Source organism: Polyodon spathula, chromosome 16, assembly GCF_017654505.1.
Source record: "Polyodon spathula isolate WHYD16114869_AA chromosome 16, ASM1765450v1, whole genome shotgun sequence".
In the NCBI taxonomy this organism is placed as follows: domain Eukaryota; kingdom Metazoa; phylum Chordata; class Actinopteri; order Acipenseriformes; family Polyodontidae; genus Polyodon; species Polyodon spathula.
In genome coordinates, this window is record NC_054549.1 from 17,124,864 (window position 1) to 17,139,466 (window position 14,603).

Below are 14,603 nucleotides of genomic sequence, written 5' to 3' on the forward strand. Positions count from 1 at the left end.
AGGGTATGGAATGGGTTATCAAGCCACACAGTTGATGGTGAATCACTGGGGTCTTTACGTATAGAATTTATCTTCACATAAAACTAATTGAGAAAATGTGACTCAAAACTCATTCGCTTTCTGAGCTATTGCTGTAAGTTTGAGTTTTATATTGTTGCCGGACAACAGTCTGTACAGCTTGTGTGCTTCTGTTGACAATATAAGTGCTTTTCATGGTTCTAACAGAAAATGAATTGTTTTTAAAAAGATTCTGGTGCTGTACTTTGGCAAATAGGTCGCACCACATTGTATTAACCCTTTGCAGTCCTATGTTGGACCAGGTTCGACATTAAAATTTTCCCTTTCTCGTCCAATGTTGGACCCTGTCCGACATCATCAAAATCATCTGAAGATGCAGGTATCACAACCACTATCATTTTTAAATTTTATTTTCATTGAATTGTTAATCACTTTTTTGTTTGGCTAATAAAGTTAATAGATTTATAAACGGATCATTTCACATTTTAAATTAGAAGTGCTTCACTGACACACAACACTGAAATTGTTTTATGACTAACAGCTTTTAACCATGAACAGTGTCTTAAATAAACAATTTAAACAACACAGTTTTAATCTGTAATAACGTCACACAACACACCCATAACAACAACATATTAACAGACATGTCGAAAACCTATAGAACAGCTAAAGTGGAAGTCACATTTGTGCCATCCAACTCAATTGTTAATTTAACTTAATTGTTTAATTAACTCTCTCCTACATCACTTTTTCACCTGCCATTACACTGACATGAAAGCGATTTGAAATCAGTCCCACTGGTTTCCATCAGCAGCAGATGGACATTGCAATTAGGATTCTGTCAGCCCCAGTTACGATTGGCTGCTGGCAGAACTCTCTCGCACTTGCTCTTTCGAAAGAACTTCCCAAATGAGCGCCTACTACAAGGGACACAAAAGGCGGCCAAAAAACAGACACAATTGTTGGTCGTGAATTCATGTGAACTGTCAGGGAAATAGAGGTACAGTAGGGGATTTCATTTACATACAGAAGTGTGCAAATTGGTTTGTTGTTCATATGAATTCAAACCACTAATGAAAAATTGTCAAAATAGGCAAATTAGCAATTGTTTAATTTAATAACTGGATGACCAATATGTCACACATGCAATTAATTTAAGTAAGAGAAAAGGAACACAGCTACAAATGGTAAAATGCATGAGACTTTTTAGAAGTTGTTTAAGATGCATAATTAAAACCACAAAATGTTCTAACATTTTCACACGAGTGTCTATTGTTTCTATATCAGAAATTGAAATTCTCGCACCCATGCAGGTATGTAAAGGAGGTGTTCCAATACATTTCAACACTACTGTAATTCATGCAGGGCAATTATACAAAAACAGTAGACATACAATCAGATTGAAATGGCGGCAGCACTAGTTTGATATTGGAAGACGACACAATTTAGACTGGTTTCATTGTGCTGATGGGAACCTGGCTTGGCCATGCGTCTGTAGTCCTCTATTATTGAGGTAAGCTACACTACCACAATGTGTTAAGTTAAAGGGTACAGTCACACACAGCACTATAATTTGACATAAGGCGTACAATTTGAGGAAATAAACTTTATACAAAAGTTTTATCAGAACAGACAAAACCAAATGTAATAAACACTGGAGCCGACAAAGCGCCTCACGTCTGTTTATGTGACCCAAGATTCAATTGCTCTTTCCCTTTATAATCAAGGTGGAGCAAATCCAAGGAGGGCAGCAGTTAGTGCTTTTAGGGTCTTAAACTAGTTCGCCACAATAACGGTCATGGATCTTCATAGCGAATACCGTAAAAGTAACAGACAAATGAAAGTCCACTTCACAATTAGCTTGAGGACTCCTTTCAGCAGCTATTTGTGCTGGAATAGTTGGTAAGAATTATGTGTAATGATCTAAATCAAAAAGGGCAATAAAGAGTAATCCACAACACACAAAGTATACTGTCCTTAATCCAAACGGCCTGGGACAGTTCCCTGTACAGATCTGTGATTTTTATGGAGTTTGGATCAGAATCTCCACTATTCTATAAAACAGCTGGTCTAGTCTGTTTTAAATATTAAATATTCTCCCAATTTCATGACTACCAGGGTTGGGATTAATTGTGCTAGTATATTCAAAAGTAAAGAGGTTAAATAGTGAGGACATACACAATGATATGAAACCTTTTATGCAAGTGAAGTGGGTTTAACTTTAAACTAACTTGTAAATAAAAGTTGGAAAACTGCCAAACTGAAACCTTCCAGATGTTCTCCCAGTTTAAAGTTGAACCATTCCAAAACCAGAACACTAAAAAATGTACGGGTTTAAACCACTTATTTCAGGGGGGAGGGGAAGTTTTAAGTTCTGTTTCAGCTATGAAAAAACAGCTTTATTTAGCAGCCAGTGTAAAAGCTGCAAAGTTTTTAGATTTTCAAGGAACAGTATCTGCAGCATTTGCAAGATTTACTGGAAAACATCACTGCAAACCAGCACCACAAAGACCTTCACTGTTGGAACAGATGACTACATGATACACCACAGTGATGGATTTTTGTTTTTCTAACAGATAAGGGAACCATGGAAGCCCACTGACGCACTGGTGTTTGATAGTTAAAAAACACACAAGCAGTTGTTTTTGAATCAGATATGTATTTGCCATTTTATCACAACATGACGACAAATCATCGGACAATGTGCGTTATACATTTGTTAACCCTTCTCAGCATCAACGTTCATCTTTAGCCGCGTTTCCACAAGCATGCGACAGCAAACACTTGTGCGTCTGGTCCTGTGTAGTTTAATAGAGTTTTCTATTTGAACACGTAGTGCTCTCCTGTAAAAGCACATTGCAAAGTACCTCGGTCATAAACGCAACAGGGTTTCTCTCAATGTACCAATGTCAATAACTTATTTATATTCCACTTAAGCTTTCAAACTAATACATTGAGAGTATAAAAACATAGCTGTCTAGTTATGTCCATTCATTAGCAGGTTCTGTCCACTCATAAACACCTTCAAATGTTTAAAAAAAGCAAGCGAAAGGGTGTTCTTAACCATGCCTACGGACTGAACTCTGACCCCAAAGGATGTTAGTTCACATGCATATTAATAGAATCTTTCTTTACTACAACGGTTGGACTTTTTCAGAGATGGTTGGACTTGAGAATCACAAATCTTATTTTTTCATATTGCCCACTTGAAGAGTTGCTTGGCAGCAACAAGAAGATGGGTTAAGTCTTGCAACTACTACTCAGAGTCAGCTACCCAGGAGGCTCCCTCAGTCAGCTGTTTTACAAGCTCTATCGAGAGGCCAACTCATCCCCCCAATCAGTCAATGTCATGGGAGTTGGTGCCACTGCAGGCAACGAATAGGAAAGTTTACAACAAAGGGAGGTTACAAAAATAACTGCAGCTGCCACCACTCGTCCTCCATGTGATATAATTATCTAGGGAACCACAAAATTGAACCCTGCGCTGACACAAAGAGGCGTGCCGACTGCTCTGCTGTAGGAGGAGCGAGTCGTCGAGTGAAGCACCCACTCGCTTGCACTAACAATGCTGTTTATGGTTCTTTACGGATTTTAAGAGCCAGAGTGTTTTCTCTGTCACACAGGCTGAAGTGTAGAAGGGTTGTTGATGTCATTCGAGCCACTGATATCCTGATTGACAGCTATCTTTAACCATTACAGGCACAATCAGGCAGGAGGTTTGGAATTTGCCGAGCTACAGTAAACTATGGCTATAAATGGTCAAGAGCTGCTTGCAAAATAGTTTTTGTATGAGGCGTGGTTCTGTTGTTTCTTTCTCTTTTGACTGTAGCAGACTTAGAGAAGGGGAGAGGCATGCATATAAAACAGCCTTGACTAAAGGAATCTTCCCTTTGATGTAAACCCACAAGAACCTAAGCACAGTCTTTCTGCTATGCTGCCCTTTTCTGGGTTACATTAAGCTGCTTGTCTGATTAGTTTCTTATAGTTTGAAGATACAGTTGAATCTTTCTGGATTCTCCCTTCCACTTCACTTGAACATCTGCAGAGTAGAAGCAGCTCTACAGTAATTTTCAGAATATAACATGCAACCTGCTCCATGAACAGCCATGAAGCACTGTTATCAGGAAAATAAACACAACACTACATAGACGATCAAGAATTAGGTCTATATAAGAAGTACAATGTGCAGAACAGAAAAGCAACTGTATTTGGAAAATTACTTTTAGATCCACCTCTGGATCTGTTTAGAAAGCTCATTTGGAATGATTCACCTAGTAGTTCTGTCACTGGGATCCAGACACTACAGTCTCCAGCTAGACATTACTTTTCCACACTATTTCAGAAGGGATCAGTGGATGAGATTCAAGCTCTTATGGCTTTCCCAGTCTTCTTTCCTGAGACTTCCCTGAGCCTCCAAGGGATAATATTACAGTTTTTTTCAAGACATGTTTCTGCCCTGCAAAGATCCACAAGCTTAGCCTCTCTCACAACTCTGTACAGTACTGGAGTTTCCTGAGAATACAGTGTGTCCTCCTGGGGCCCCTGGGAAACCATGACTAACCAATTGGGAGACAATGGGGGATAGCAAACTGGATTAATGTTTTCCTAAGTGATGACCAAGCAGGAAATTTACCAAAACATTAAAATTAGAAACAGCTGTTTGAGCATCTCCCAGAAGTTTATATCCTCTATAGGAGAATCCAAGACACAGCACATTCTGTTTAAAAGTTCTCTTAAAATACAGAGAACACAAATCTGGCATTTTACAGACGAGTGTGAATTTTGGACTGCCAAATGTTAAAAAAAAAAAAAAAAAAAAAAAACACTTCCTTTGGAAATTAGTGTTTGATTATGAAAGTGAATCGGCTCAATTTTAATGATTAAAGGGACATCATATGATCAAAAATAAAACTCAAAAACTAGAAGCCCTGCACAGTCCATGGACTATATTTGATTCCTCTCCTTTCTCACATTCATGGTGAGTTTGGATTTCAATCAATGTTTTCATTGTTGCAACATATTCTTGAATTTGAATCAATCAATTCCTCTAAGTAGCCGAGTCACTTTGCTCTGCTGATTGTGCAGGCTGGTGGTTTGTACAGCTGTCTCATCTTACAACTACTCCTGCTACATATCCTCTTCACTTTAAGAGATATTGAATACAATCCTGCACCAATCAGCTTTTAAAAATGTACAGGATGAAGCATGGCTTATACAGCTCTCCATTAAAACAAATGCATGCAATTAAAACAAGCATTTTAATCTTTCCTTCTGCCAAAACAAACAGTAAGCAGGCCCGTGCCCCGCCTAAAAGCTAGGTTACAACACATCCCTCCCAGGAGATTTAAAGAGGCACTGGGTTTGTTTTCAACTCTGGCACATACCCGGTATGACCATGGGTGTGCCTGTGTCACTGGAATTAAAAACAGAGTCAATTTTCTTTTCCATCCATAAAGCAGTGGTTCCCTGGCTATACACCATCGCCATTTGACCAAGACATGAGGGCCCTTACAAGAACTTTCCTTTCCAATTAGCGACATCTTTCATTCTCCAAAATGGGAATAACGATCAATTAAAATAAAATTAAAAAAAAAAATACCTGCACAGATGTGTTAAACTAAAATCTTGAACTGGTATTGTGTTTTACAAATGTATTTTAAAAGCAGGGTGGAACAAATCACTTTGTATGCTGGGGGCAATCTGGCCACTAGCTTTCAAAACTTAGTGGCCAAGCAAACTTTTACAGTGGCCAACATTTTCAAACGAGGACAATATGAGGAGACGTGTATTTTGCGCACACATTGCTTTTGCATGCTTTGTTTTCATGCAATTGTGGGAGGGGAACTACATACAATCGATGTGCAACAGAACTAACTCCATAAAACTCCAGGGAACTACATACATTAAATTCCAATAAACTACACACACTGAATGCCTGAGAACTATTTAGATTAAAAGCCAGGGAGACATTTCACCATTCTAAATAACGTTAAGCATACATATATAATGCCAGGAAATATAACTATATTAATCAAATGCCAGGAACAATAACTAGATACAAATTCCAGGGAAGTGAACACATTTCTTCAGTCTCCGTCATAGACAAGCTGGTTAAAATACTGACACTGTTAGCTCCTCCTCCTCATCATCTTACATTCCCGTCTTCATGGAGTTGGCCGGGTGTGGATTTTCCAAATCCAAATGCAAAATAGATTTGACTGTTGCTTCAGTTTCTTTGACATTTTATTTATGGTAAGAAAGAGATATTTTGAGAACATTTTTATTTTTTATTTCCCATGCAGCCTAAGCTGATAATTTTCGCTGGACTGGCTGGTGCGTGTTACTATGGAAACAAGAAAAGGGGGATGGTTCCACGAAAGGTCTGGCTCTGCGAGATCAACAGGGTGGTGCAGACTCTGACAGTTCAGCTGAAAGCTTTCATTACAGAACCGAAGTTCTGTTGTATATACTGTAAATGTTTAGTCACCAATGTGGCGAGTGTGCAGTAAAATCTACTGGCCATATTAAAATTGACTGGGAAACCTGATTTGAACCACCCTGTTTTAAAGCAATGCGAACCATGTTTAATTATTACATGTATGCATGTACACTATAAGACTGAACCAAATATTAATAAACACTTTCATAAATCAATTCAAAACCAAGTACTACATTCTGTTTAACAACTTTGTCTTGATGCTTATTTTTCAACTCCTGTCATGGTATTAAAAGGTGTTTCACTGGAATTCAAAAAATAAATAGGGAAAGGTTCAATCACTCTGGGAATATTGGATTAAAAGGAAGAAAAGGAAACAGACAACACAGCCAATTTGAGTAGTATAAGACACACACACACACCGTCAGAGCTGCAGTGCCGTTGTACAAATCTCTTTGCTTACTTTCTAGTCTATTTTGGATTTAGGAGCCAGATGCCTACCACAAACTCTAGCACTGATGTCACCCAGTGGCAGCCCTATAAGAACAGTTATTCCCCTGTGATGTAATTGGCCACACTGGTTCACATCAGCTGATGCTACAAAGCAGTTTTAGGAACACATACATACGGTGTCTTAATAGCAAACACATGTCCTAATTATATACTGGAAGAGATGTGGTTTATTATATTACACGCTGTAATAATTCAGGACAGCTGAGAGCCAGAACAAAGCCTGGCAAGTACATTTGTATACTACCCTCCATGAAATACCTAATGGACCTAAACACAGAATCTCTTCACACACTTCTGTCTTAAAGGAAGTAGATATGCTTGTGCTCCCTAGACAAACACACACACAGAGGCAGTCAGAGGAGTGCTTAACCACCCTGCTATTAGTATTTTTTATAACTGGCTGCAGTTCCACATGCACTTTATCTTGCACACAACTGAGTGGCATGAATACATATTTAATACCTTTTCTAATTAGGCCTCATTTTACAGTCTAGCTGAAGACCAGAGTATGACTCTGTGTAAAGCAATTAATTATGATACTCCATGGACTGTTAATTAGAAGTGGTTATAGGCCCAAAGCTTTTTTCTGGGCTCTCCTCCAGGTCACACTCCCTATTAATAACCCTGTGGTTTCCAGCCTGTTGCAAGAGCTAGATTTGTCTCCCAGGCCCCTTGCAATAGGATGTCTTTACTCTTTACATCAGCAATGTTGGCAGAGCAAGTTTTCATAATGCCAGGAGTGTCTTAATAAATAAATAAATAAATAAATAAATAAATAAATAAATAGATACAGAATAATTCCGTCCCCAAGCGGCTCATCCTGTTGACGCGCTGCCGCTGGGAGCGCAGGATGAGTCATACAGCTTGGAAGGTGCCAGTTCGTGTCCAGGCTGTGCAAAGAGGCTGAACTTTGCTGGGGATTCCGAAGGGAGCGTCACGTTGGCTCTGACGCTCCCGGGGTGGGGGTGGGAAACTGGCAGGGATTGCTTCTCCTCATCGCGCAACAGCAAACCCTACTGGCCAGACACTGAGCACATGCAGAGTGGATAAAAAGCAGGGCTGGTCTCTGTTTTCCAGGATCGGCAGGCTGCCCACCTCTGCTCTGCATTGCTAGGCTTAAAAGCGATTCTAGATTTAGGCTTGTGAGATCGGAGGACACTCGCACGCCCTCAGAACATCTGTGCTGTGTGGGGACTCGCTGCCGTGAGCAGAAAAAAAACAAAAACATAATTGGATGTTTCAAATTGGGAGAAAATAAACTAAAAAAATAATTGGTCACTAAATAAAAAAAAAAAAAAATTCCACACTCCACCAACTTTTTCTTACTATTTACAAGATTAGTGTTAGGGTAAATATTTCAATATTCAAAACTCCTCAAATGCCTTCATTGGCAAAAATGCTTCTATTCAATCAGATGATAGAATAAACAACAAAAGGACACCAATGCATGCCGTTTGAAACTCATTTCTCACATTAAGAGTACAGGAGAGTGTTTCTCTCCCTGTTATATTGAATGGATATGGGGTTGATTTTATTCTGGATCTATACAGTCTGCCTTCTCTTTTAAAAACAACATCTGAAGGCAGCTGTGTTTTCACACTATGCTGCGTTCCACTGTGACTGACGGGTCAGGATCATCTAACTAATGATCTTTTAAAATAGCTGCAAGTCAAGTGAAAGACAAGAACAGCTTCCTTTGGCTTTTACCCAAGTACTCCAGGACTGTACTCATATACAGTGTATCCAATGAATACCTAAAAACCTGTGAACCCATCAAGTGTTAAAGCACTAGTCCTTTTTTCACCCTTACAATTAATGTTATTCAATCTGGGGTTTTTCGGTTATCTCGCAGTTCTCAGATCTGGAGAGAGGAAAGAAGTGTGTAGTATATACAATAGTTAACTGTGCATCATGCATATAAAATGTTTAACTTTTTCTTATCTTTTTTTTTGGAATTGCCCCAACAGGTACCCGGTTATTTTTCACAATGGGTACTGGGTCCAGATTCTTTACCCGTTTCGACCTCTAGTATAAATCATACTTGTCCGTATAGGCATCAGGTTTGTAAAATTGTTGGTGGTGCCCAAGGGTCAAGGGCCAGATTCCCCTGTACTTGGGGTTAGGAGAAAAAAATTAAAATAATCTCTTTAAAAGATTTGTTTTTAAACAACAAAATGTAACATTTTCAGTAAACCCAATATCTATGGGATAGAAAGTCTACCTCATGTACAATTATTGTCGCTGGGTACTTACAATATATCACTTGTGTCTATATATTGCTTGTCTATGGCACATTGTGTATACAGTCGTCTCTGTGTATAGGATGACCTCCTAAGAGAACACTTCGCTTAAGAGAACACCCTTGTTATGAAATGCATTTTCCCCTATTGTAAATGCTCCGGCTAAAGGAACAGGAATTTCGCTTAAAAGAACACCTTCTTGGCACCAGTAGTGACTCGTTCACAACTGATACATTACTGTTTTGGAACTTGATAACATATAATCAACATACTTAAATTAAAATGATTTATTCAGTCTTATCAAAAGTGCCTTGTGATCGCGAGAGTGTCTTGAGGCCCACTGATTGGTTTATTCAACTTTCAAGAACCGCCATCATTGACACGTTTTGTATGTTGATTTCCACGAGTGCACCTCATCACAGCAAGTCGTCAAGCAATTTGTGTTTCCTGTTCTGTCGAGTTGCTTCACCATTCTGTTAAATAATGTTGTAAATGTTGCTCCTGTACAGGTATTCATAATTACTCTAGAGCTGCTGCTGCATTTTTTAACGTGTATAGGGGTGCTGTGGTAATTTAGTTTTATAATTAGTTTATTAAGGTTAGTTTGACTGTTACTTTCTAATTATAGTTTATTAACATACACTTGCCTATTGCTTTTCTCTCACTTATTCAATTCATTTCATATGTTGATACACGGACGTAATGACAAGTAATAAATATTTATTTACTTATTGATTCCTATCGTGTCTGGTGTCTTACAGAACACTTTGCCTTTGATTCATTGGTTTCCCAAAGGGTATTCTCTTAGCTGGAGACTACTGTACTGTAAAATGATATATAGGAGGATAAAACGACGAAGCCCCATTGAACACGAAAAATATACAAAGTGGATGGATCCATTAGCCACGAAAGCGAAGGTTCTATGTTGCTGCTCTGGCTGCTGGCTGTGAACACAAACACTGCTTTTAAGTGAAACCAGTTTTCATTTGTGAAAGAGTCAGGAGATTCAAGTTACTCACTGTCTGATCGAGTATAAACAACAACTCAGATAGTCTTTTTTAAAGTAGCAGCATAGACAGAATTACTCAAAATACAATAATGACCTCATTTTTCTACATGTAAGGATGACCCAAGACAAACACTGTTAGTATCATAAATCTGGTTTCAAAGGCGTTTATTAATTGAGGTATGGGGATGTGCAAAGGTCTGCTTGAGCAGCAATGACCCCAACGCAAAGATTTTGAAATTGTTACTGTCTAGGATTAGTGCTCTGGGTCTTTAAAGATCTCAATCAGATTTGTAAATGTCATCTTACTTGTTGATGGCACTAACGTGGGGACAGGAGTGGGTTGAGGTGTGCTTCCATCCTCACCGCTGCCGAGATCTTAAACAAAAAAACAGAAAAAATACATGAGAAAAGGCTTGACCAATCAAGAGCAACCAGTTTCATTTCAGACTGATCCAACGAAAAATAGCATCAAAGCACTTGGTATAGTTAGAATCTCCAATGGCACTGGAGGGGGGGAGTGGAAGGTTTAGAATTTGGAAGAAGAAACTCGTCATACCTCCGGAAGCTTCATCTGCAGCAAAGTCCTCATCGTCTGATTCGACCAAATACTTCTCCCACCGTCTGCCGCCTGCATGGAACTCCATGTCCTCAGGTAGAGCTGCCTCTCCCCAGACCTTTGATCCATGGGCCACCTACAATAAAAAGGAAACATCTGAGACTCAATAGAAGGTTTAATCCAGGTTCAAAAGGTAGTGACTGCACACGCATTCCCACTCGGCTCACTGAAAAAGAAATTAATTCATTATACATTTTAACCTTTTGCTAAAAGGTTATTTTAAAACAAATCGTTACATTCACTTCAATTACTGACATTTAAGAATTTATTTTATTTCAAATATTCAGTTCAAACCTCCTAATTGCAGACTTGACATCAGTGCATCATGCTTACAGGCTTGCTTCCTGTGTTACAAGTAAAAGGATCCCACCTGCCTCTCATAGGAAACTATGAGGGTTAAGGGGGTGGAGGGGCCTATTATGTGAAGACAGAACATGTAGTGATGCAGCATTAATAAAGACAAAAAAGCAAAGCTAAAATTAAGTAAAAAACATGCATGCTTTGAAGCCACTCCTCCAAGCTTTCCAACATGACTGGAAGCAAATATCTTGCCAGCACCCCGTTATCTAAAAGTTATCAGACTCTAGACAAAATGATTGATTTAAAAGCTGGAAAGAAAACACCTTAAAAGTAAATGATTCCAATAATGAGCTCTCACTGCCAGCCTGAAACATATCTTTGCCACCTCTGATTAAAATATCCAAGACTGTGAAGTGGAGATTAAAAAGGAACCCGTGTCACAGACTTCTACGACCTTATCAGTCTTCAACACAGCCAGTAAGACAATATTGACACTCCTTGCAAATACTGGTTGATGTTTAATGTCTTGCTTTAAATCAGCTCTAAAAGAGTTTCCTGTACATTTTTATCTAAAATCCGCCTTTTGTTGTGCATCACTGAGCTACAGCAGAGCTTCCCTGGGACACCAATACCAGTCTCCCGCTGCAGGTAGTAGCAAGAGTATGCCTGTGTGAAAGGCAAAATGGCACAAGAGACAAAAAGTGAAGGAACTTGCCTACATTTGAACAGGGCAGAATGCTCGTGCCCATGTACACCATGTGAGCCGAAGGATTTGAACAGGAGCCGAAAATTTACCCCCACGTAGCAAATCGATTTTACTATTAACGCGTTTCTCAGTCCGTGATCGGTCACTGTGGGCTTGTGATCGGGTAAACACGATAAAAACCTACTTCACTTCTTTGACTTACTGGGCCACCATACTCTGCAGTACAGGCTGTAAACGCATATCATTGTACAGGGCAGGGATTGCATTTCACTGGCTGATTGTTTTTTTTTCGTGTGACTTCAACGAGACGGGCATTTCATTTTTAAATTGCAGAGACATGTTGTTTTGAACCAAGACTGTAAATCCAAAAAAAAGAAAAAACTAAATTTAAAAGTAGTGTCTATTACTGCTTATTAAAGACCCTGAGAATAAACACCATTGCAGTCACATTTGCCCAAACATCAACATTTTTCAACAAAACTTTCAGTAAGTATTGTAAGGTCCCTTGGGTCACAGAGCAACATGTTTTTATGCATGTCTCTCAAAGTAGAATACATAATTTAAAAATGTTTTAAAAAAACTTAACGTTAAAAAAATGTCATGTTGCAGAAGGTGAAGCAGGGCCTCTGTTCCTCTCTCCAGCTCTGCAGACTATGAATAGGGTACAGGAGAGCAGCACCAGGCAGCCACACAAGGCAACAAACTTTGAATCTCAGATCAGCTAGCAGATCTCGGAATACTGTTTTCAAACTAAACTGTGCGAGAGAAATCAATACAGACAATAAGAAGAGCTCAACATTGGACAACCCTAAATTGGGGGGCGTTTAAAAGGAATTTAACTATTTTATTTAGTTGTAGTTTACGTTTTCTGAAATACCAGTAACTCATCCCATAGCATGCAAAATCAATCAGAACAAGGAACTGAAAGATTGAAAAACACAGATGGAAACAAATTTGCTCTTATAAAAAGCATCCAATACAATAATCACAGAAAAATGTAGCGCCATGCCTACACAGTATCCAAAGGGCTTTTCTTGGCCAGCAACAATTTAACCAAACAGATGTGCTCCGCTAACCCACGGTTTAACCCCCACCCCCCCATATCTCAAATCAGCGCACCGTGAGAAAATACTTCCTTCGTCCTAAACATAATTGCCGCTCGCCTGCAGCTGCCTGAAAATCTGTGAGAAAGACTCAGCTAATAATCTACAGCTAATAATCAGCCAACCCAGACAAGCAGAGTCAGTACAAGGTTTTCAACTGCTACCTAAGGAACTGCACTAGTTTCACAAGGTAAGGTTTACTAATGTTTTGCTCACCTCACAGGCAAACCGCAGATGTTACATAGAGGGGTTGGGTGAAGAGCCAACCACGACCAACGTAACGTAAGTGCAAAAGGGAGTCTGTGCCATTAGCTCTTCAAGTCTATGTGCTTCTATAGCTCTACCCCAACTTGAAATATCTCACAAAACACAAAGGGGAATGGTAACAATTAAATTAAAACTAAATGTGTGTTAAACTGACTGGAGCTAACACAACAAATCGTACCTCCTGTGCACTAGCTAAAGAGATCTAAAAAGGTGCATTTCTGAAAGACACGTCAGGTTAAATCATAGGAAAGAATGGGGTGGGGAAAATTTCACCTTTAAAAAAAGGTCAAATGACCAAGGATGTGCAACACTATATGAAAGCATTGCATGCAAACAGATTTCTTTAACTTGGTCTAGTACAAGATCTCAAGTTTCAAAATAAACATGCTGTAAGATTTATGAAATGTATTTGCTAGCTACATGTACTGCAATTTTAGTATTAAAAAACAGACTCATGACAAACACTCAGAAAACTGGATGAATGTCTTCATGCTGGTTTATCTAAGAACCAGGCACTGCCTGACACCGGGGCCTGCATGGGGCTCCCTGCACCAGGGCTACAGTTCATAAACACCAGGCTTGGGAGGTGTGAGGCCTAGAATGAGCGTCATGTATGAGCCTGGAACACAGGTGCTATCCAGGGTCAACTGAACCACACAAAACTGGAAGGGGGACCACGAGCGGTAAAAAATGAGAAGAAGGAATTCAGAGGCAGGAGGTGGAGAGGGAGGGGAGGGGGAATGCACGCTAACTGACATCTGAATAAAAAACAACCAGTTAAAAAAGGCTAGTCAAGACAGCTACTTTTTAATGAAAAAATCAAAACCCTGGGCTATACACACACACACACCTTATTCTTCCATCTCGTTCAAACGGAAAGGATTTGCCCATTGTTCAGGGTGACATGTAAAAATAACCAGCCGTTGCTATGTCTGCCTGAGCTTGTTTGGTAAAACAGGAGGGAGCAATGTAAACTATGAAAAGCCAGCCACAATTAAAAAGGGTCGTACGGTCGAGGTGTGTAGTCAGTGCACTTTCCTGAAATTGTTATGGCGGAAAATGTGCACAGAAGAACAAGCAGCAAATATACAGTAAGGGTGTGATAACAATGAGAAAATTGTAATGTGCTCTTGAACTTTGTATTAAATCACGCTGTGTTTCTTTTTAAAACTGCTACTGTACACAACACATGGGTATTCCTTTTAGGGTGACAGTATTAAGAAATCTGCTTGGATCAGTTCTGCACTCAGAAAACCACTGTCCTTAAAGAGTACATGAGGACTTTTTTATTTTACTGTGTTACATGTTCCCATGTGCTGTTACAATTGTTCACATAAGGTGTGTGTATTTAATTATTTTTAATTTCTTTTTTTTACATTGAAATTTTTTTTTAAT

The 14,603-nt window shown here is 39.2% G+C and overlaps 1 protein-coding gene across 2 annotated transcripts in view; it reads right to left on the minus strand.

Annotated features, from left to right (window-relative positions):
* The window catches only part of LOC121328933 (basement membrane-specific heparan sulfate proteoglycan core protein-like), a 174,036-nt gene that overhangs the window by 132,616 nt on the left and 26,817 nt on the right, over nt 1-14,603 (minus strand). For both annotated transcript variants that reach the window (XM_041274078.1, XM_041274079.1), the window contains exons 2-3: nt 10,773-10,908; nt 10,523-10,591 (exon numbers count right to left, since the gene is read on the minus strand). In XM_041274078.1, coding sequence (XP_041130012.1) covers nt 10,523-10,591; nt 10,773-10,908 — 205 coding nt within the window. The remainder of the gene's footprint in view (nt 1-10,522; nt 10,592-10,772; nt 10,909-14,603) is intronic.